We start from the raw sequence: 22,148 nt of genomic DNA on the forward strand, positions 1-22,148 counted from the left end.
CAAACATGCATACACACATGTACAAACACAAACATCTTTTTAAAAATCCTAGCATTCGACTCTAAAGATCTTAAAACATGAAAATATGTCAAAATTTGAAATGTCCAAAATCGGATCCATTACAATAACTTCCTATTAAAGGAATAAAAATTATCAACTAACTTGAAAGAAATCATAATCAGCAGAATCTTTTAAAATTCCTAAATCATAAGAGCCATCCTCCATAAGACCTTCCATGGTGGTGAAAGGAGGTTCAAATGTCTGAAATGCCAATGAAGTTATCAATATTGCTGAATAAGCAGCATAAAGAATCGTCAGTGTGGTATAAATAGTAAATTGAGTAATACGTAATGATAATAATGACATTTCTGGAATTGCTAGAAAAAAAAAATTAAATCGATTAATAATTTGTTTTTATTAATATATAAATATACTCTAACATCAAGATAGAGTTTTAACATCAAGATAAAATCATTTTTATTTGAATAAAGTGAACATTAACTTACATTCATTACACATTGCAGCAAAACTGAGAAAAAAAATATCTGATAATGTTTTATAACTTTCATCTAATGTTAAATCTCTGACAACTCGACGTTTATGAAGTATTCGAATGGAGATTATTATAATAATATGTATCAAAAATAAACAAACAATAAGACTCCATACTCTGCTATCAAATGGCTTTAAATATCGGTTCCATACCAATTTTGGAGCTGGCTTTTGTATATACATTCGTTGGCTTAAATAATTAACAATAAAATTCAACAACTAATTAATTAATTTTTAGATAAGAAGGTAGGATTATGGTCCGGCCTTTAATATGGTCCATTTGTTTATTTTTGCCAGTGATAATTAAAAAGAATGCCATGTAATTAAAACCAACAAGTGATCCACAATTCTACCTTTTTTAATGGATCACTTTTTGCTTTTATTCAATTAATCTGTTAAATTATCACTCGCAAAATAAACGAATGGACCATATTAAAGATCAAACCATAATCCTACCTTCTCCTTTATAATTAAGTGATAAATAATCAAATAATAATACTCAGTTGTGTATAATGGCATGGTGTAATCCATGACATTCATTCTTGCTGGTGAAATACGTAAATCAAATGGAAATATATCTGAAATATGTCGTGCCATTGTATCAACTCCTCCAGTACAAGTACCATTTGGCATACATCCACCTATAACATGAATTTCTTCATAATTTAATCTAAAGAAAAATGAATTTTAATATAGTAAATACAATTATAAAAATAATTAAAAGGAAATAAATAATTTAATCTTACGTAAAATTTAATTTATCCCTGAATATATTTATTATTTGACCACAATAGCTGCCAATTTCAATGATTTCATGATTTTTATTACGTTTTATTGATACTCCTGGTCCCTATAATAAAATGAATTTTATTTCAATTGTTATTTTTAATTTAAATCAACTTTAACTTACAGCTAAAATAGTTGCACGTAATGTTTCATTATGTAAATTATGACGTCGTTTTAGAAAAGGTAATTTTGGAAGTTGTATTCCACTTTCAGTACTCCAACTTCCTAATAAATCTTGTCTCATTGATGATTTTTTATTTATATGATATAATTCAATTATAATTAAATCATCATTATTATCATTCTTCTTCACTATCATAAACTTGCAATTAAATGGAATATAAACATGTTGAGCTATCATATCAATTGTTGTGTGGTTTGGAAAGAAAATAATCCACAGAGCTTCAGATAAATAATTAATGCTTGCTAAGAACTATTCAGGAAATTAGAATTTAATTTATTAATTGAAAAGAAGGTAAGGGAATTTCGTTTTCAATAGATACTTGAATACTTACTTGAATAAAAGAATTAGAAGTAATTTTATCATCATCATCACCATCATCATCATCAACATCAAAAAATACAACCAATGGTTTAGTTACCTCATTGAAACTCATCACACTAAACTAATGATAAATACTACTCCATAAATCAATTTATAAATCCCTAGATAATTTTTTTCTACATTAAAAATACTTTTATTTATTATTTACCAATGACGATAGCATCTGAACATCAATTAAAGTTGTTTTAATAAGAGAAGTTGTTGTGAATGATAGCAATAAATTTTTTAAAATTGTCACATCTAGAAAAGCAAATAATAAAAATATTAATTAAATTATTTTACAATATTATTAATTAATTAAAAAATTTACCTTCAAGTTGATTCAATTTGTCAGCATGAATCAGAGTGATAGACTGACAATTATAATATTCGTAGATATTTTGAATAATATTTTGATATTTAATTACATCAACATTGTTTAAAAAAAGACCTTTAACAGAGTTTGAATATAATATTGATAACAATAATAATTTAAATATTCTTATTTTCATCTGAATTTAAAAAACAAATAATAAAACTGACAGGACTTATTTTTAAAAATAATTAAGTCTAGAGTAATATGAATACTCTTACAATAGTAAAAGAGAACTGAATTATCAAAGCATAAGTCTAATCATAAATCGATTGCATGCTCTTATATGTAGTCCTCATATGCAAGCTTACAAATTCAATATAACATAGATTAAACATCAAAGCATTCTAGTCGTTATTACATTGATTTTCATGACTTATAAAAATATTATTTTATAATTATCTTTGCATTATCATTCAATCATTATTCAATACTAAATCCTACAGCATTTTATTATTATTCTATTTTTGAAATATTTTATATATAAAGTTCAATATTTAATTGTTGTTTATAGTATCGTTTCGTAAATATTGAAAGTAAATAAAAGAGTTCTTATTGTTAAAGTATACATGACAACAAACTGTGTGCAAATATTTATAAATCCAATATATTCATAGCATGTGACTAAAAATTCCATCAAATACAAATAAAACATCAAAGCTTTTTGGTATTATTGTCATGAGCCAATGTATAAATAATCGATAATATTTATAACAATTCTACAGTTATTTTTAATTTTCTATGCCTTTTATTTTTAATTTTATTCCTATTTTTTGATGCATGTGAAATTTTTTTTAATGATTTTTTATTAATAACAAATTTGTTGTGATGTATTTTTTCAAACATTAAAATAATAATACTTAAGATAAAACTTCCAGAAAGTAGTGCAAGTAAAGGAAAAATTTCAAATAATTCCACTGGCAACCATTCCTTTTTAATCTACAAATAAAAAAAACATACATTTATTATTGATAAAATTTATTTTTAGTATTTATAAAATAATACTTACAGTGGTTTTTGATTCATCAGCTTGAAATAATTTCTTGAAAATACCAGCTTCTCTTAAGACATTTATGCTATAAAACAGAAAAAAAAGTATTTATTAACAGACTTCTAAAAAAATACCTTCTGAAAAGTATTTAAATACAAATACAAATACTTAGCTCGAGATGTTCTATTGGAAAAAATATGTGCATTGTTACAATTATTGCAACAACTTTCTCAACAATTTCTACATAATTATATATTCAATTCAGTTGAATTTTATACAAATTGTTTTTAGATTTAAAAATATCATCAAAACTATTTAAAAAATCAAATAAAACAAAGGAAACTTTGTATTTAAATAAAAATAATAAAATATCAGTGCTCTGCAGTGGTCTGGGTGCAACCCGAAAGGTCCACACGACCAACTTCCCAGTGGAAAAAATAAAAAAACAATTTGAATAGAACCCGTTTCCATTTTTTATAACAAATGGAATTGTTATAAACGAAATGAGTCTGTTTTTATTCATTTGATATGGTTAGTTACTTTATTTCAGTAAAAGAAAAAATTGTGCGTTAGAAGAATTCAAATATACCTCGTAGATTCTTTTTTTCATTATTTACAACGAATTTCATTGTTATACATGAAAAAAGTATGTTTTCATTTATGTCATACGGTTGGTAACATTTTTTTAGTAAAAGAAAAAATTATGCGTTAAAAGTACTCATATATATAGAATGGATCCCTATTTTTATTGTTTATAACAATTTAAAACTTATTATTTAAATATTACTATGATCAATAATCATTTGTTAGTAACGATGTTCAATTGTTATGGACACAATTCCATATTATTGACAATTATTATTGACTATTATAGCGTCTTTAATGCTGTTTCCTCAATCCCGACACGAGTTTAAAATTCTTTCATTGCTGATTTTGTTTTTTAAATTTTCTTTTCCGATGAAATATTGTCATCATATTCTCATACAAGTATTCTAATCATTTAATATTCATATTTTTTAAAAGATTTTGAAATTTTGTCTAAAAAATGGTATAATTTATAAATTGCAAAATTCAGGTCGTTTTTCATTTTTGCTAGTTTTTTGGTTCTGCAAAAAAAATGGCTGGACCGATTTTGTTGAAAACCTAATCAGTTCTAATTTACATAATTACGTGTCGAATGCAATTGGTCCCACATACGCACATACACACACACAGACGTCCACTGGAAAACGGTCGTATTGGATTCGCGGGACCTTAAAACGTGGAGATATGTCAAAATTAGCGATTCGCAAAATCGGACCCATTACTATAACTTCCCACTAGGAAGTTAAATATTTTCATTGAAAGGTATTTTAAAAAGAAATACAAATACTCTAGGATTATTTAAGTAGAATATTTTAAATACTTTTACTCAAATATTTTACAACTATATTGATTAACTAATTTGAATTTGAATTTTTCATTCATATTTGGTGTAATTCTATGGTGTGGTGTTGAATTTTATGGGCACCTTGAAAAAGTTGTTGATTTTTTGACTCAAATTATTCGCGACTTAATTCTTTTTTAATTATTCACAACAATCTCAAGAGCATACTTGTCAATATTTCAAATAAAAGTATTTGAAATACTAATTTAAATACTTTTCACGGTATTTCAAATAATATTTAAGTACTGACAACAAAAATTATTCGATAATTGTATTTAAATACTTCAAAAAGGTACTCTAATTGAAACATTTCAAATAAAATACCTTTTTCAGTATACACTAAATCGTTTTTAAAATACAAAGTAAAATATCAATAAGGTACTCAATAAAAACTTTACTAAACGTTGTACGTAACGCTGTAGCTTATACAGAAACTGTTGAATAAATTTGTCAGTATTTAAATACAATAATACTTTTTTTAAAGTATTTTCTACAAGTATATACTTGCTTTAAAATATCTATTTAAATTAGCTAGGCTGCATTTGTATTTATATTTCAAATACTTTTTGAATATTTGTATTTAAATACCTTCACAAAACCCAGTATTTGTATTTGAATACTCTACGGAGTAAAAGTATTTATATTTGTATTTAAATACTTTTAAAAAGGTATTTTGTACAAGTCTGCTCAAGAGCCTCATAGAGAACAACCTCAATACTTACTAATAATTAAAAAGATCAATATATGGACTGTTTTTTTGTACTGCAAAGGCTGCAGATAAATCAACAATATTATCCAATGGTACAATATAACAATTCTCTGGATCAAATTTCGAGTAAGCATTTGTATTGGTCACAAATGCAAATTTATTATCATCGCATACACGTTGAAGTCCTTCACGTCTAGTTGATGGTAGTGTGGATTTAATTTGATTAATTTTCTTCAATAATTGTTTTATCAAACTGTTTTCAATACCCTACAAATTAAAGCTAAATTAATGCAACATCTAATTAAATGCAATTTCTAATGATTACATTTTTTTTTAAATACCTCAAGAATAGCATATTCAGTGGAAGCCAACATGACTCCAACACTGTAAGATCCATCTTCTAGAAAATCTTTAATAGACTTTAATGGTGCTTCAGCATGATTGACTGTTAAAAGACTTATCAGTACCGCTGAGTATGATGCCAATAATACAATGGATGTTACATGAGTAGTGAGTGCAATGAACCGAAGTGAATTAATTTGTGATTGTTTCATTGCTAAAATAATAAAAATTACATTGAATTATTTACGAACAAGTTGATAGAAAATTTTAGCAATTTATTCAACTTTACCTTGACCACTAAGTGCAGCAATGACGATGAGATAAGAATCTATGAATGATATTTCATCATCATCATGATCTAAATCGAGTTTGTCAATAAGCTTCACTTTACTTAGAAATTTTATTAATGTTATAAAGCTACCAATAAGTATAATCATGATAGCAATGATGAACCAAATTCCCTTGCTAAATGGTGTCAAATATTTTTGCCACTGCACATTTTTTGATATGCTGATGTATATATTAAGTCTAGAAAATTACAAGAGATTATTGTTAGAAAATATTTTATGTAATTTTTAGAGTTATTTAACAGAGGATGAATAGAGGATTACTTTAAAAAATACAGTGGAGCAAGATACTGTAGTTTATCAATTCTTGAAGTTATTACTACCAAGTCCAGTGCTAATATATCTGATTGATTGGTTCTCATTAACTCAACAGAGTCAGTACATGTACCATTGGAATAACAATATCCTCCTCTAATTGATTGCTTGAAAGAAACTCTTGAAATAAGAAAGAAAAATATCAACTATTAATTATCAAAATCAATTCAGTAGCTTGAATAAGATTATTAAAGATAATTACCGAAAGTTGAGGAAGTTTTGAAAATCAAGTAATATTTCTCCACAGGATCCACCTAATTCAGTTGTATTCTCTTCTTTATTCTCAATGACGATTGATCCAGGAGGTCTCTATATGAGATATAGAACAACATTGAAATATATTGGCAATATTAAAATAAATATAAGTGTATCTAATTACATTTATAGAGCTGACACGTAGTAACTGGCTATCAAGATTCTTTCTCCGCATAAAGAAAGGTAGGGATGGTGGATCCATGCCAGTAAGAGTATTCCAAGTAGCAAAGAAATCTTGCTTCAGTTGTTTACCAAAGTAAACTCTGTAAATTTCAGTAATTACCTCACTATCTTCGATGTCAAGACTCTTCTTCGATATCATAAATTTGCAGTTGAAAGGTATGTAGACATCTTCAAAAAAATCTTCAATCGATGTCTTGTCTTGCATAAAAATCATCCACATGGGTTTCGATATGTCCATCAATGGTATTAGCATCTACAAGATTTAATTATGAAATTAAATGTTCAACAACAGCAAGAGTAATTTCATTACCCTAGCAAACTGGACTTTCATGTCATCAGAGTCATTCAAGAGGATAAAGAGTGACTTCGTCATCAAATTGAATCTCATGCTGCTGAACTGAATTGCATAGCTTGAAATATCAGTGACAGTTGTCTGAATCAGTAATTTGCTCTCAAAATACATCACCAGGTTCTTCAGCTTGGTCATCACATCAATATCTAAACATCACAAAAATCACTCCAGTTTATTGCCGGAATATTCTTCAGTGTAAATATTGATTTGTACTCACCTTGAGTCCAAGAAGGACTACTGTGAAAAAGTGTAATTGAAAAACATTGATAATAATCACAGACTTCTCTGATGACTTCTTTGTAAATATTTGGTGATCGAATTAATTGATTATCTATTGTTCTCATTAACAATGTTAACAATAACCAACCAAGTACTTTCCTCATTTTCTATTATTCTGAAATACATTTGTCATACAACTACAATAACAACTTCTCCTCAAATGATTTGAAATAAAAAAAACAATTAAATTGTTCTTCATGAATCAACTATTCTAATATAGCATGAACGTAATCAAACTAATCCATCTTGCAAAATAATTCCTCCAGTTCCGTTCGTGAATGTCAATCTTGATAATACTTGAAACTCATTAAAATTATTTTCTAATCAACATTAATTTCATATTTCCTCTGCTACATTGAATATTAAATATACTCTTGGATCAATACATTAATTAGTTTTCATTCAATATAATTGCTACCTTGCCAAACAATGCATCTTCATCAATAAACGATAATTAATTAAATAAATACGATGAAATTAAAAAAAAAACATTTTTTAAATCCCATTCTGTCGATAAAGTAGATCGTGATGATTTCTACGTTCATTTTTGTCGGTAAATAAGAGTATTTAATTATCGACATGGTGTTCCCGAAGAAGTTGGGCTACAATGTAGGTTAATTGCAATTAGATAATTAACAATTCATAATTAATGTTTAAGATAGGTAATTAGTTCTAAATTATTCTTTATTTTACTCCAGCTATGCCGTGTAAGAAGGAACTATAATATATTCTATTGCCACTAGCGGCGCTAGGCTCTTGTGCCGCCATACCGACGGAGTCATGGAGACAGTATTTACAAACGCCATCTACTGGTATTTTATGTAAGTTTTTGACCTTTTTATCGACAACGAGCGACCTCGCAGTTAGTCAGCTTATGAACGCGTCGTGTAATGATGTTGTGTCGTATTTGTGGCGATAAAACGGTCGAAATTAAATACCAATATTATTTTAAAAAGAATTTATCAAATCAAAAACGAAATAATTCAACATTTTTTTATCAATGACGATCATACTTTATAATAATAAAATTATAAACCAAGTGTTTGATAGATAAGAAAAAAAAAGGAGTATGTGCAGCAAGTGTATAAATGCCGGATTGTCCAGAGGTTAAAGTTCCTAACGTATTTTTTACGCCGTTACAAATTTCCAATCGATTAAAAGTGTACTCTGTGTCTATAAATGAATAAAAACATTTATAAAATAAATAATATAATGGATTATCGACTGAAAAATCGAACGATAAATGAATAAATAAAATAATGAATACAGACATAAAATTTTAAAGAAAATTAAATCATCAAAAAAGAATAAATTCAGTAGAATGAGTGATGATAAAGATAAAATTGAAGATAATAAACAAAATTATGTATTCTTTAATGATCCTGATATTATAGCAAAACGTGCTGAATTATTAGCATTGAAAAATCAACAGCAAAAAATTTTTAATCAATCAAGAGAATGTAATAATTTTCAATCATCTAATCAACGATTACAACCTTATCCATTTACTTTCATTTCAGCTGTAAGACGTAAATTAGAATTGGAAGCTCAACATGAAGCAGAAGGGCATAAATTAGAATCAAAAGTTGATCATTTAGATGATAAAATGGATTTTATAAAACCACTTAAAGTACCAGATTTAAAAATATCACCTAAAACAGTTGATTATTCACCACGAGATCATTTACAACGAAATGTACGGTCTGAAGAGATGATAGACAAAAGCTCAAAGAGTGCAGAAAGAGTTAATAGAAAGTTGGAATTTTTGTCATCCCAAAGTTCATTAGCTAATGAGGATATAAAACAATTAAAAGCACCGGATATACAATATTCATCATTTTCACGTAAAAAATTGGAACAAAGAGACAGTTCGAGGGATAAAATAAATAAAACTAAAAGAATTAAAAAAGATGATGGTGATAAATCGAAAGATGATGAAGCTTTTGATAATTTAAAAAAACGTAATACAAAACATATACCGAGGCGTGATTTAATTGATCCTATTACAGTTAAATCAACTGGAAAAAGCTCAACAGAACGTTCACATTCACGACAGAGAGACAAAAAGAGTTTTGGATTGATGGCTAGTAAAACTGATGAAAAAAAATCATCACGACCTGGTCAAATGAAAAGTTCGAGGGACAGATCAGTTGAAATGAAAGGTAAAGTGACAAGTAGTGAATCGATTTCTGATCGTAAACCTTATGATTACATTACACATAGAAGTGATTTACGAGCTTCAAATGATTATACTAATCAAAGTGTCAATGGATTAAGATTAGATGATCAAAAATATCGTATTGGATCAGATAATAAAGTATTGAAGCATCAAATGACTAAGGATAAACATAAAAAAATTTTAGATAAATGTAAAACATCAAAGATATATCATAGATCAACTGGTGGCACTTTTGTTGATTGCCATCCAGATGATATCGAAGACACTAAATCCGACAGTATTTATACCGAATTATCATCAGCATTATCTAAAAGTAAAGATGATAAAGTAACATTAGTTAGCACACAACAAAATTTAACTACCAGTGATGTAAATAGTTTGAATGATAAAAATATAAATATAACACAATCATCAGATGAAAGTTTTTTAGATTCTAAAAAAATATCATTTAGAGATGATAGTTATTCACAGCAGGAAGAATTTTGTAATTTAGTTACACCAGATTTAAATTTAGTTTATCGACCTAAGCGTAAAAAAGACCAACGATCAATAAAAACATTCCAAGAGTCTAGTGTTGATGATGGACTGAATCACGTGGTATCATCTAAACATAAATTACAACAGAATGAGAAACAAGAAGAAGACGTGCCTTTATTACATCCAACTGCATTACACATGCAATTCCAAGCTGAATTACATTTATTTGATTCATACAATGAGTCTATAAGACAAGTGATGGATGTTGAAAATTCTTTGTATAATGTTAAGCAAGATCAAGCACGAGAGAAACTTCAACAAAAATTGATTACTGAGCAATCAAATAAATTAACAAATACACAAGTTGATGAACAAAAGCAACAACAGGATATAATAATAAGTGATAATAATAATGATGAGAAGAATAAATTGAGTACTAAAGTTGAAGTACAGACACAAACTGCTAATGATATTGCAACTCAAACTGATACAATGATGACTCTAAGTGTAGATCCTAGAATTCAACATCCTGGTGTTACTTATAGACGTGGATCTTTTGATTTTGGTTCCATTGATATTGAAGATCTTGATCAACTTGAAGAAATACCATTGCCAAATAAAATGCGAGCAATGTCTGAGATAAGTTTGCATGAAACCACGTCATCTATCAAGACTGAAACTGGTACGGAAATCAGTATTTCCACTCGAGATGTGACTTATTCTTTCAATAAATTCCTAGACCTGGAGATGGCGCAATTAATAAAAGACGAAAGACAAACAAATGATAAAATAGAAATGCTTTTTCGATCTCATGAAAAGACCCTATATGATCGTACACGTAAGCTTGTTAAATTGGAGGAGCAAAAGAGAGCATTGAGAGATACTGGTCAAGATTCTAGGATAAGTTCAGTTAAGAAGAAACAACGAGCTTTATTGTTAAAATTACAGCAAGAAAAAGATGAAATGAATCGATTGAAAGAGTTACATAAAAAAGCCAGTCAAGAACGTAAACTTATGTTGCAGAAACAAAGGAATATGTTGAATCCTCAGATGTCAACGAAGAATTTTTTAACCAAACTAAAGAGAAGTGCTGATTGTCAATCACCACGTAGACTATCAGGTCCAATGAAGGGTTATGATATCAGAAGTAATAGTTCTATCAGTTCGCTTGTTGATTCTGACAAATCACAAATTGATAGATCGAATCTTGATGAAAAACTTGAAGTCTCTGATATGAGTATTGAAAAGTTGAATGAAAAATTACTTAAACGTGATGAAGATGCATGTACTTCTGTTGATTCACGGGGTAATAAATATTCACAGCTTTTTGAAGAATCTAGCAATTCATCAAGACTTGAATCGCCTTCCAAGTATCAACTAAAGACACGTAAGTTTGAGGAAAAGATGCCTAAAAGCGATTTGCTAAGGTTAAAAGCTCATCATATGAATCTTGAATCAAAACTTCAACAAGCTAGGCAAAGTAATCAAGCTAAATCATTCAATATTTCATCTGACTTGAAGTCTGAGTCGGATACTTTGGTGGAGGAGTTGTCGAAAAAGTCAAAACTACGTGATAGAAGTGAAGAGAATAAGAAGAATGATAAAACCAGTGGTGAAAGGGATGCTTTGAAGAAAGCTCAGTACAATCAAGACCTAAAATTAAGTAAACGAAAGACTGGAAAAAATCCTAAAGTTAAAACTCCAGCAAATATTTTGACGGAAAATATATTAAAGATGAATGCAAATTCAGATGATTTAAAAAATAATAAAAGATCGAAAATTGAACGTGATTTTTTGCCAACTGAAGATAGTCATCAATCAATTCTTGAAGAGATTAATTTAAATGACAGTCAAAATTCACTTCAAGCTTTAGTTAAACATTCCCGAGCAGTTAAAGAAAAAAATTATAAACTCCTACGTGATATTGCTCATGAGCATGAAGCTAAGGAGAACATATCAGAGCAAATGATAAATAGAGATTCAATGAATAAAAATGATACAAAAATTAGAGATAATAATAATGATGTACAGAATCAAGAAAACATATCAACTAGATCACAAGTTAGTACTTTTACCATTTCAAGACATAGTTCAGGGGATAGTGAGAAGAGTTACTCGAGATCGGTAGTGATAAGATCTCAGCAAGATCATCAGTTCAAGACATCAAAAAAATTAGAACAGTAAGTTAATAATTCTAAATATTCATAGAACTGATGACTGATTAATCGATCTATAGTTTGATATTTCTTTAACAAAAGCTCTTTTTTTTTTTTTTGCTTTAACATAATTATTTTTAAATAATTATTGATTCGAAGTGTATTAAACAGTCTTCGATTTTTGATAGGAAAAAAAAAAATATAAAGAATAGAATTTTCCTTAACTTAACGTCAGAATGCTAATAATAAACTTGAAATGCAATATATCCATGATCATCCGAAGCTTTCGTAAAAATAGAATCTCAGTAGTTCTGCACCAGAATACCATCACAGTTCAAATGCAGTGAAAATTAGACTTTCTAAAGACTTAAATTCTTTTAATAATTAAAAATCTACTGAATTATATCATTAATTAGTCATTAAAAAAATCAATTATGTAATTTTAATACTCATTTTGTTTTTTTAAAATTAAAAAAATTTTATTTTCTATTTTTATTAACTTTCTTAAAATTGTATAATTAAAAAATTCACACACAATAATTATTTTTATTATTATTTTCAAATAGAGTTTTACATGCACGGGAAGCAGCACTTGCTACAAGACGTAATTGCGTTGAAGATTGGATAGCCTATCACGCAAAATTAAAAGCCGAAGAGAGTCGAATAATACGAATGGAAGAGGCAGCTTTGAAATTAATTAGTGCAAGTTCTAATGCTTTGTCTTGCAATGGTAAATTAATCATTTCTCTCTCTCTCTTTTACTTTCTTTCTGTAAATGAATAAAAATTAATAAATTTTTTATTCAAAATTTATTTTAGATACAACTGTTTCATCGGATACAAGTGATGTTGAAGGCAGAGTAGAGCTTTTAGTAGAAAAATTAGCCCAAAGACGTGCAGAAATGGCAAAGCTCAAGAAAGAAGCACGAAAGCAAGCTAAACAGAGATTAAAAACTCTCGAAGCGAATTTATTAAATCAAATAACGGTAATTTAAAATTGATATAAATAAAATAAAAATAATAATTGTTTTTAATTTAAAAAAATAATTTTATGTTACAGAAATACGATATAACAATAAACGAAATGCGTAAAAAATTGGAACAAAAACGTAATTTAATAAAAGAAAGTGGAAAATTAGCTATCGAAGCTAAATCAATAGCTGACGTAAAAGTACCTGAGATTCCAATTAAAAATATCCAAGAACTTTATAAAACTAATGATTTATCAAGATCACGATCTGAATCAGATTTAATAACGAAAAATATTTATTCTTTAACTAAAAAAACTGATAAAGAAGTTGATTATGAATCGTCTAGTTCATTGGTAACTAAAAACACATCGAAAAGTGTTGAAAAAGATAAAACAACGAGTCGTAGCATCGAATCAGTATTGGAAGAAGCTAGGAGAACACTTTCATCACGAAGTACGGAGTCTAGAAATGATAGTGAAGCAAGTCGAGATCAGAAGTCAACAGAAAACAGTAAAAAATCATCAGAGATGAATAAAGAATCAACGGAAATTGATGAATCCAAATTAGAAAATGTCAAATCAAATGAAAGTTCAACTATTCACACTAAAACTGACATAAAATCGGGATCTGATGTTATTGAAGAAGAGTTTAATGAAGAAAGTGGAAGTTTATTTTCTAATAAAATAGATTTACTTCATTTAAATAATAAAAATCTTACAGAGGATATTAATACACTAGAGAATGATTTGAGAACGTTGTCAGAGATGGTATCAAGATTTAGTAAAAAATCCGATGACAAATCGGCATCTATTTACAATCACACGACAATTGAGACTGAAAAGAGTTCAGCTAAAGAAATAACTGAAGATTTTTCACAATCTGAAGTTGTTGAGAGTATTCAGAATCTATCAAAGGTAACAGAGATTGATGAAAAATCATCTGAGATTGATAATAAATTACCACAAGCATCGGATGCTGATGATAAAACAATGCAAAGTATTCATTCAGAAGTAATATCGACGATAATACCAAGTAAAAGTGAATCATATGATTCAAAATTATCGGAAGAAATTGATTTCGAAGCTAAAAGTAAAGCAATTTTAAATGTCGTTGAGCAATCAATTATTCAAGATCACGGGAAGCTAACTGGTAATAATTTTGAATTATCTGGCGCTGCTTTAGAACAAAGTATGTTAAGTTTACACAAAGATAACGAAGCTTTATCATCTGATTTTAATTCATTAGAAGGAGATATTAAATCAATATCAAAAATTATATCACAAATTACTGGTAATAAACAAACTCTTACCGATACAAATTTATCACAATCGAATATTGATCAGAAGCTTTCAGAGACTCAAGAATTATCTAAGAGATCGGAGAGTAATGAAGAAGAAACATCTGTCTCTAAAGAAGTAGAAAAATTAGAAGAAGAAAGTAGTTTTATTGAAGAAGAACTTGAAGACAGTGATCACGAGTCTTCATATTCTTCACAAAAAATTAATCAATCAGCTAAAGATACTTCTTATCGATCTTCATTTGATAAACTCAGTAAAACAGAAGAGGAAGAAGAGATTGATAATAACGATGAAAATGAAGAATTGTCAAGATCAAAAGCTTCTAATAATTGGACAATTTCCGATTCCTTTGAAGCAGTTGATGCTGATCTCATTGAAGAAAAGTCTCCAGAAATTAAAGAAGATGATGAAAGAAATAACACAACTGATATTCAAGTTTCTCTTTTTATTCCTCGAGGAGAATCGACAAATATCCAAGAACTTTATGCTATTCATTCGGATATGAGTGAAGATATTAATGGAATAACGAAGGAAAAAATAGAAAATAGTATTGCTGATGAATTAGATGATATTTTAGATATTATTGAACGTGATAGAAAAGAATCATCAGTTCAAATGGTTCAACATTCAATAGCTCCAACAGAAGTGAAATTACAACAAGCAATAGGTAATAAATTTGTTGAAAAAAATAATGAATTAAATCTTACTGCTGAAGTTGAGCCGGCACTTCAAAAACTGACTGAAATTCTTGAAAATGTAGAGAATAATTTTGCTAAAAAAACTCGAGATCGTGATGACCGTCACGAAGTTGATGTTCGAAGTTATGAAAGTATAACAATTAGTAAAAGTAGACAAGAAGATGATCCAATACCAACTTCTGAAACTGAAAAAGAAGTCTCTAATCAATTTATAACTGAAATTCCAGACTTGGATATTCAGAATAATGAAAGTATATCAGAAAATCGGCAATCAATTGCTGAAGTTGATGGAATAATTGATCAAAAAGATGAAAATGATGATAAAGAAAATGAAGATCAGCCAAAATCAGTGGCAATTTTGAGAGAAATAATTAAAGATCCAGAATATGATGACATTTCTGAAGAAAGTTTAGAAGTATCTGAAATTCTCGATAAATCAAAGTCTCAAAAATCCAATAAAATACCAGAAAAATTTGAAGCTGTTCCACAAACTGATGTCGTTTTGCAGATATTGGATTCAATATCACAGCAATCGTTGCTCAAGAAGTCTCTTGAAACACAAAAGAGTGATATTTCAGAACCTATTAGAGTTGTAGAAGAGATTAGTGAAGTTTCATCAAAAGCTTTGGACAATAGAGAAGTCCAAGAGAGTGTAGGTGTTACTATTGAAGAGTTAGGGGATACTTCTGAGGATCATTTAGCACAAGAGGAGTCAAAAAAATCCACGAAATTAGACGAGAATGATAAAAGTGTTGACAAAGATGAAATTTCATCGGAAATAAGTGAAGATGCTGATACTCCTAAAGGTGTATCTGAAATTGATTTAGATTCACCACGTGATCAAAATGATTCAAGGCTTGATGTTGATATATTAAATGATGATTTACTGATTGAAAGTGAAAATGATAAAAGTAACAAGGATATTAAAGGTGATAATCAAACAGGAGGAATCACGACTGAGAAAGATATTGAAATGATGATTTCTAAATTGCAAGGTATTTTTGATATTTCATTATTTATTTATTTTAATTTTATTTTAATAAATTGACTTATTAATTTTTTCATCTAATTCAAGTTTCATTGGATCAACCAGGACTAGAAGTAGTGGAGTTTAATGCAAAGCTTTTAAGAATAGAACAACTTCAAATAGAACTCAAGGTAAATAGCTAATAAAAAATTATCAAAAGAGGCATCCAAGTTTTTTTAATATTTCGATTCAGTTGAGAAGTAATTGTTTAAATAAAAAAATAATTCGATATTTAATAATATAAAAAATTTTTTACAGATAAAAAAATTAGAAGCTGAAGAAAAATCATTTTATGTTCGAGAAATTCCCAATAAACCACCACCACCTTATACTCCACCAGGAATAGGAGGCCTATCACCAGAATCATCACCAATTTTATCACCATCAATAGTTCCAACTAATGTTGAGGATCTAACAGCATTCACCGAAAAAGCAACGATAATAATTTTCAACGCTAAACAATTTGGCAAGGATATAATGAAACTTGAAGCACCGCCTGAAATTTATGAATTCAACAAAGACAATAATGAAATAATTAAGAAAGATCGTAAAATATATAATACATTTTTATTTGATTTATGTAAGGAAACAATTGCTGAAGTATATCAAGGTGAATGTGAAAAACCAGGTCCAAGTTGGACAAAACCAAATGTTAAAACAAAACCGGCGATAAAAATACCTAGAACTGTTGAAGAATTAAATGAATATGTGAGTAAAGAAGTTGCTACGTTATTTGGTTTTAAAACGAAATTACAACGTGAAAATATGGTTATGAGATGGAGTAGAAAAAGAAGGGATAGAGTTGATGAATTATTAGCTAGAGAAGCACAAGCTGAAGAAGATGAATGGACAAAGTTTCATCACGACGAATTAGCTGTTAAAAATGAACTCACTTTAGCAATACTCAATCCATTGTTGATAGAGTCAATGAACGATATTAAAAATGTTTATATTAAAAAAAGACGAACTATGGTATAGTTATTACGATTAGTCAATTATTATTGATTCAGTCAACGAATAATCAAATGCATTTGATTCATCAGAATTTGTTTGATGAATACTGCAATTATTATCAATTATAAAATATGCTTTTATTCTTATTTTAAATCAATCAAAAATGATTTTTGTTAAGTTATTTGTTTTACATAATTACAGTATCAATTTTACTACTATTTTTTTTGTTTTTTAATAATTTGACGTTAAATGTAGTAAAAAGTGTAGAGAAAAACATTTTAAAAAAATGCCTTAAGTGTTAGATAATTGTTTATAGAGTAGAAAGAAGAAAAAAAAAACATCTTGTAAATTTTGTTAATGAATTACTTTTTAAATTAATTTAAATATTCATGGCTAAGAGAAAAAGAAAATTAATTACTTAAAATTATATTTAATTAGGATGTTTTTGAAAAAAAAAAACCATTTATCCAAATAATTTGATAATATACACTTAAAGTAAAAACATTGTTAGTAATTATTTGAATATTGTCTGAGACTTTTAATTAAGTCATGCTCAATTAAATGTAATTTTTGTATTTTCAAAACAAAATTTTTCAACTTTAAGACTGAAAACAATTTCGGGGGCCAAGTCGAAATTAACTTAAATAGAAAAATAATAAAAAAAAAGAAAGAAAATTAATTCAAACATTATATAAAATATGACGAAACTTTTAAAAGAGAAATTTATTCATTTGATGTCTAATTAATTCGTTAATTATGTATTTTAAAATGATTAATTAACGAAAAACGAAACGACACTAATGTTTTTATTTTTGTTAATTTTACTTACGTACCTGTAATTTAAACGATACATTATAATTATCAAAATAATAATAATAATAATAATAATTAAACAATTATGACTTTTGGCTCTTGTTGCCAATAATAATAAAACAATCAATAAAAAAAAAAATAAACCATCTATAGTGTGGTTGTGATAATAAATAGAAAAATCCCTAATTGTTTTCTCTATTCTATTACACATCAATTAAATAATTAAAAAAATGTTTCGCGTGTGCATTTATAGATGTAAATTGTATAGTTTATAGATAAAACAAAAAATTGATAATTGTCTACACGTCAATTAAAATATATATATATATATATATATATATATAAAAAAATAGAAGAATACAACAATAATAACATAATAAATAATAAAAAAATGTATTGATAATTATTCGAATCAATATATAATCGTTTTTATAAAAATGAAGGAATAAAATAAAACAAATGATGTGACGTGTGATTGTTGTAAAATGCATTTTAAGTATTTCCAGTTAGAATTGCATATTATTAAATGTACTTAATTATTACTTACTCATAATATATTTTATAATAAAATTTTCTCACAATAAATGAACTGATAAAATACAATTATTATTGTATTATTTTATTTTAAATAAATTAAATTACTAATCGTTAATTTAATTTATATTATAAGGATGGATTTATGAGGCTTAATAGTCAATAAAAACAATATATTATTGATTAATAATAATCATTAAGATGATATTTATTTTATTTTAATATCATTTAATTTTTCGATTTCTCCAATCCCACATAATTACTTCGGAAAAGTGTTTTTATATTTTTTATATATTCTTTTTTTTATATGAAAAAGTACAACACCATTTGTTTGTTTATTTTAAAGAGAACAATACATTTGAACGTACTATTAAAGAAGGAGTAATTAATTGGGAGAAGGGGGTTTCAGGGGATGATGTTTAAAGTTAAAAAAATGAAAGATAACAGAAAAAAAATTATAAAAACATAAGATTATAAGGTGTGCAAACGATATGAAGTGTAAAATGCTAATTCAATATTATTTCATTTAATTTACTATGGATGATAAGCTCAAATTCTTATTTAAACTCATATAACAATGCAAATATATCATTTATATGCATATTAATAATTAATTTTAATATTTATATATATTTATATAATATATATAAAAAAATTGAAACTCACAAATATATTATTTCTCTATTTATATTACTTAAATATTAATGAAAAAATTCACTCTTATTAACTAATTATCATAAAATTAATAAAAAAAATTTTTTTTTTTCTTTCCATTTAATATATATCAAGTATTGCCAAGATAAACATAATATTATAATTTATTAATTATTATTTATTAATAATATATTTATTATTATTCTTTTTTTCGCTCTCACAATAAATATGGACTTGAAGAATTGCCACTATTTAATTATCACTTAATATGCAAGCCAATAATCAAATAAATCATCTTGATGATTTGTTTTTTTATAATAATAATGAATGATTTCTAAAAAAAAAAAAAAAGGCAAAGTATAAAAAAGTGTTTATGCATTTACTTTAAATTATTTTATTGTAAATAATAGTATTATTATTTGTTTTAAATTTATTTATTCTCATTCATTATTATTGCCATACTTTACAATTTTTTTGTTTTAAAGGCAATTAATTTTTTTTTTTTTTCATACAATTGCTCATTCGGATTTTAGATCTTCCGAAAGGATCTAAATAGAATAATTAATTTTTTAAATGATTTAAAAATTGTTTTTTATTCCACGAAAAATGATATATTTTAAACTATAAATCAATTTATTTAAAAAAATTCTTCCTTTCTATCATTATTTTTTTTTTTGTTTATTATTAATAGTTTAAATATGTTTAAAATTATTATGAAAAAGCATTATTAGATAAATTTATGTTACATTAATTTATAAATAAAATGTTTATTATGTAAAATATATCAATTTTTTCGTAGAAAATGAGCTCGATTTGCATCCTTTAATAAATTACCATCATGATTGTTAATATTTCCTAATCTAATTGTTTAAATAATTAATTATTATAATTGGCACCAAGTCTTGTTGATAATATAATTAATTACCTACACTGATTCATCAATAAATTACCATAATATTTCGTTATACCTGGGATTCATCTGATTATTTAACGAGTTCATCTTTCTCTAATTTGCATTATTTTTTTTTCTTTCCAAAGCTAATGGCAATGGATTGGAATTAAATATGAAGCTTAAGTATATAACATATGAAATTGTTTTATTCTACTAATTTATATCCATTGAATCTGATATTGTGAGCAGAAGTGAGCGAGATTAATAGGTACACGAGAAAAATTTAGTAAAATATCCTACTCTTCAGATTAAAATTTTTTTTTTTTATTCCATAATTAATTTTATGTTCAATTCTTTTATTTGTTTATCTACCATTTATTATTTTTAATTAGTCCATTATTATTTTACGTATTAAATTTATTTAATTCAACTAATACTATTCTCAGAGAACACTTTTTTTTTCTTTGTGCAATAATCATTGGATATTCCATTAGATTTAAATAAAGGCAAATTTGTCATTTAAATGAAAGAACAAAATTTTTTTTTTTAATAACATAAAATTAATTAATTAATATTAGTGCCATCATTGCTAATATAAAAGAGATGCACCTGAAAGATTTAATTTAAAAAAGTAAAAAACAATTAATAAACAAAAAAATTTAATTACAAATCGAAAGAATTTTTTTTTTTTTTATTTTAAATTAATTATTAAAATATTTTTAATTAAATTTTAATTTATATTAATACGAAAAATTTGCCTTAATTTAATATTCACAATAATTATTGTTTAAGAAAGCTCATGATAAATATCTAAAATTTTTTAAATACAACAGCAAAGAAGTATTGAAAAAGTTTTATAAAAAAAGATTATTTTTTTCACATAATTTGTATACAATATACACTTAGTTATTATTTATAATTCCATTTAATTTATTCATATAATACGTTGTTTTAATAAAACTTTTTTTTTTTATTACTTGTGCTCTCTCTCGATATGTTTATATTATACTAAATTCTACTCTATTATTATTATTAATAATAATAATAATAATATTATCATTATTTTTTTTTATGAAATTTAATTCTACAATAATTTTAAATTGTACACACTGAGAAATAATATTAAACTAAAAAATATTAAAATATTAATAACTATTATTTTAAATTAATTAATAAACAAATAGCGATTAGTTTTTTTTATTAATGTCAATTTTTTAATCTATTATTTGTGAAATATTTTTTTTTTTATCTACTTAATCAATATATATATATATATATTACGATTATTTATTTAATAATAAGAAAAAAATTGAAATTTAATTATATAATTTTTTTTATCATTTTTAATCTCATCACGAAGGAATAAAAGCGAGTATCACAAGACGTCAGAAGCCGTATTGTCGGCGAAACAATTATGTATTTAAGTTAACAATTATTCTATATATATATTTATATATTTATTTATATTTATAAGCAAGCACAATGATATTAAAAATTTATTTATTTATTAAATTAACTAAATTCATTAATTAATATCAATTATTTATTTATTTACATGAATAGGCTTGCTAGTATTTTTATTATGTGTCGTCGACGAGAGCACTGTTCAATTGATTGTCACACTTAACACCACAGTCCAAGAACTAAATTTATTTATATATTAAAAATTATTTAGCAAATTAATTAATTATTTAAATCAATTTGAAGAAGCACAAGGAAAAGAGAAAAAAGGATTATATTATTCTTATTTAGTTGATAAATTGTAAATAAAAACAATCAATTAAAATAAATATAAATGCAACTCAAACTAATCTAATGGTTTTAATTAATTAATTAATAATTAATAATTCAATTATATGTGTTTAAAAATTGTATAGAAATTGATAGAGTTAAATGAGAATAAAATAAATGTATAATTATTATTATAAAAAAGTATTTAAATGAAACATTTGTACTTTAGCAGTATAGAGCAGTCATAGTATATCATCATTATCGTTGTATATACAAATATATATATATATATGATATTTTTATATATATAT

The 22,148-nt window shown here is 26.0% G+C and overlaps 3 protein-coding genes across 3 annotated transcripts in view; 1 reads left to right on the forward strand and 2 right to left on the reverse strand.

Annotated features, from left to right (window-relative positions):
* The window catches only part of LOC118071477 (glutamate receptor ionotropic, kainate 2-like), a 3,130-nt gene extending 1,548 nt beyond the window's left edge, over positions 1-1,582 (reverse strand). The window contains exons 1-5 of the mRNA XM_035090648.1: positions 1,463-1,582; positions 1,381-1,402; positions 1,052-1,193; positions 507-742; positions 163-377 (exon numbers count right to left, since the gene is read on the reverse strand). Coding sequence (XP_034946539.1) covers positions 163-377; positions 507-742; positions 1,052-1,193; positions 1,381-1,402; positions 1,463-1,582 — 735 coding nt within the window. The remainder of the gene's footprint in view (positions 1-162; positions 378-506; positions 743-1,051; positions 1,194-1,380; positions 1,403-1,462) is intronic.
* Positions 1,583-5,393: 3,811 nt separating this feature from the next.
* Positions 5,394-7,558, reverse strand: LOC118071478 (uncharacterized). Its single transcript, XM_035090649.1, has 8 exons — positions 7,393-7,558; positions 7,134-7,321; positions 6,765-7,076; positions 6,588-6,694; positions 6,347-6,505; positions 6,013-6,251; positions 5,723-5,937; positions 5,394-5,648 (listed from the first exon to the last, which is right to left on the reverse strand). The coding sequence occupies exons 1-8, from the start codon at positions 7,556-7,558 to the stop codon at positions 5,394-5,396; spliced, it is 1,641 nt and encodes a 546-aa protein (XP_034946540.1).
* Positions 7,559-8,339: 781 nt separating this feature from the next.
* LOC118071453 (centrosome-associated protein 350-like) lies at positions 8,340-17,256 on the forward strand. The gene is made up of 6 exons (XM_035090618.1): positions 8,340-12,290; positions 12,833-12,996; positions 13,085-13,251; positions 13,326-16,227; positions 16,308-16,390; positions 16,518-17,256. The coding sequence occupies exons 1-6, from the start codon at positions 8,776-8,778 to the stop codon at positions 17,235-17,237; spliced, it is 7,551 nt and encodes a 2,516-aa protein (XP_034946509.1). The 5' UTR covers positions 8,340-8,775; the 3' UTR covers positions 17,238-17,256.
* The last annotated feature ends 4,892 nt before the right edge of the window (positions 17,257-22,148 follow it).

This window comes from Chelonus insularis, unplaced genomic scaffold (genome assembly GCF_013357705.1).
Source record: "Chelonus insularis isolate UGA/USDA-ARS -01 unplaced genomic scaffold, ASM1335770v1 contig_85_pilon, whole genome shotgun sequence".
NCBI lineage: Eukaryota > Metazoa > Arthropoda > Insecta > Hymenoptera > Braconidae > Chelonus > Chelonus insularis.

Bases quoted from the DNA above. Each gene is read 5' to 3' on its own strand.
- LOC118071478 (XM_035090649.1), bottom strand. From the start codon at position 7,558: ATGAGGAAAGTACTTGGTTGGTTATTGTTAACATTGTTAATGAGAACA. The intron at 7,322-7,392 runs GTGAGTACAAAT...TGTGATGTTTAG, and splicing joins TAGTCCTTCTTGGACTCAAG to ATATTGATGTGATGACCAAG. The intron at 5,649-5,722 runs GTATTTAAAAAA...TTTAATTTGTAG, and splicing joins CTGAATATGCTATTCTTGAG to GGTATTGAAAACAGTTTGAT.
- LOC118071453 (XM_035090618.1), top strand. From the start codon at position 8,776: ATGAGTGATGATAAAGATAAAATTGAAGATAATAAACAAAATTATGTA. The intron at 12,291-12,832 runs GTAAGTTAATAA...ATTTTCAAATAG, and splicing joins ACATCAAAAAAATTAGAACA to AGTTTTACATGCACGGGAAG. The intron at 16,391-16,517 runs GTAAATAGCTAA...AATTTTTTACAG, and splicing joins AACTTCAAATAGAACTCAAG to ATAAAAAAATTAGAAGCTGA.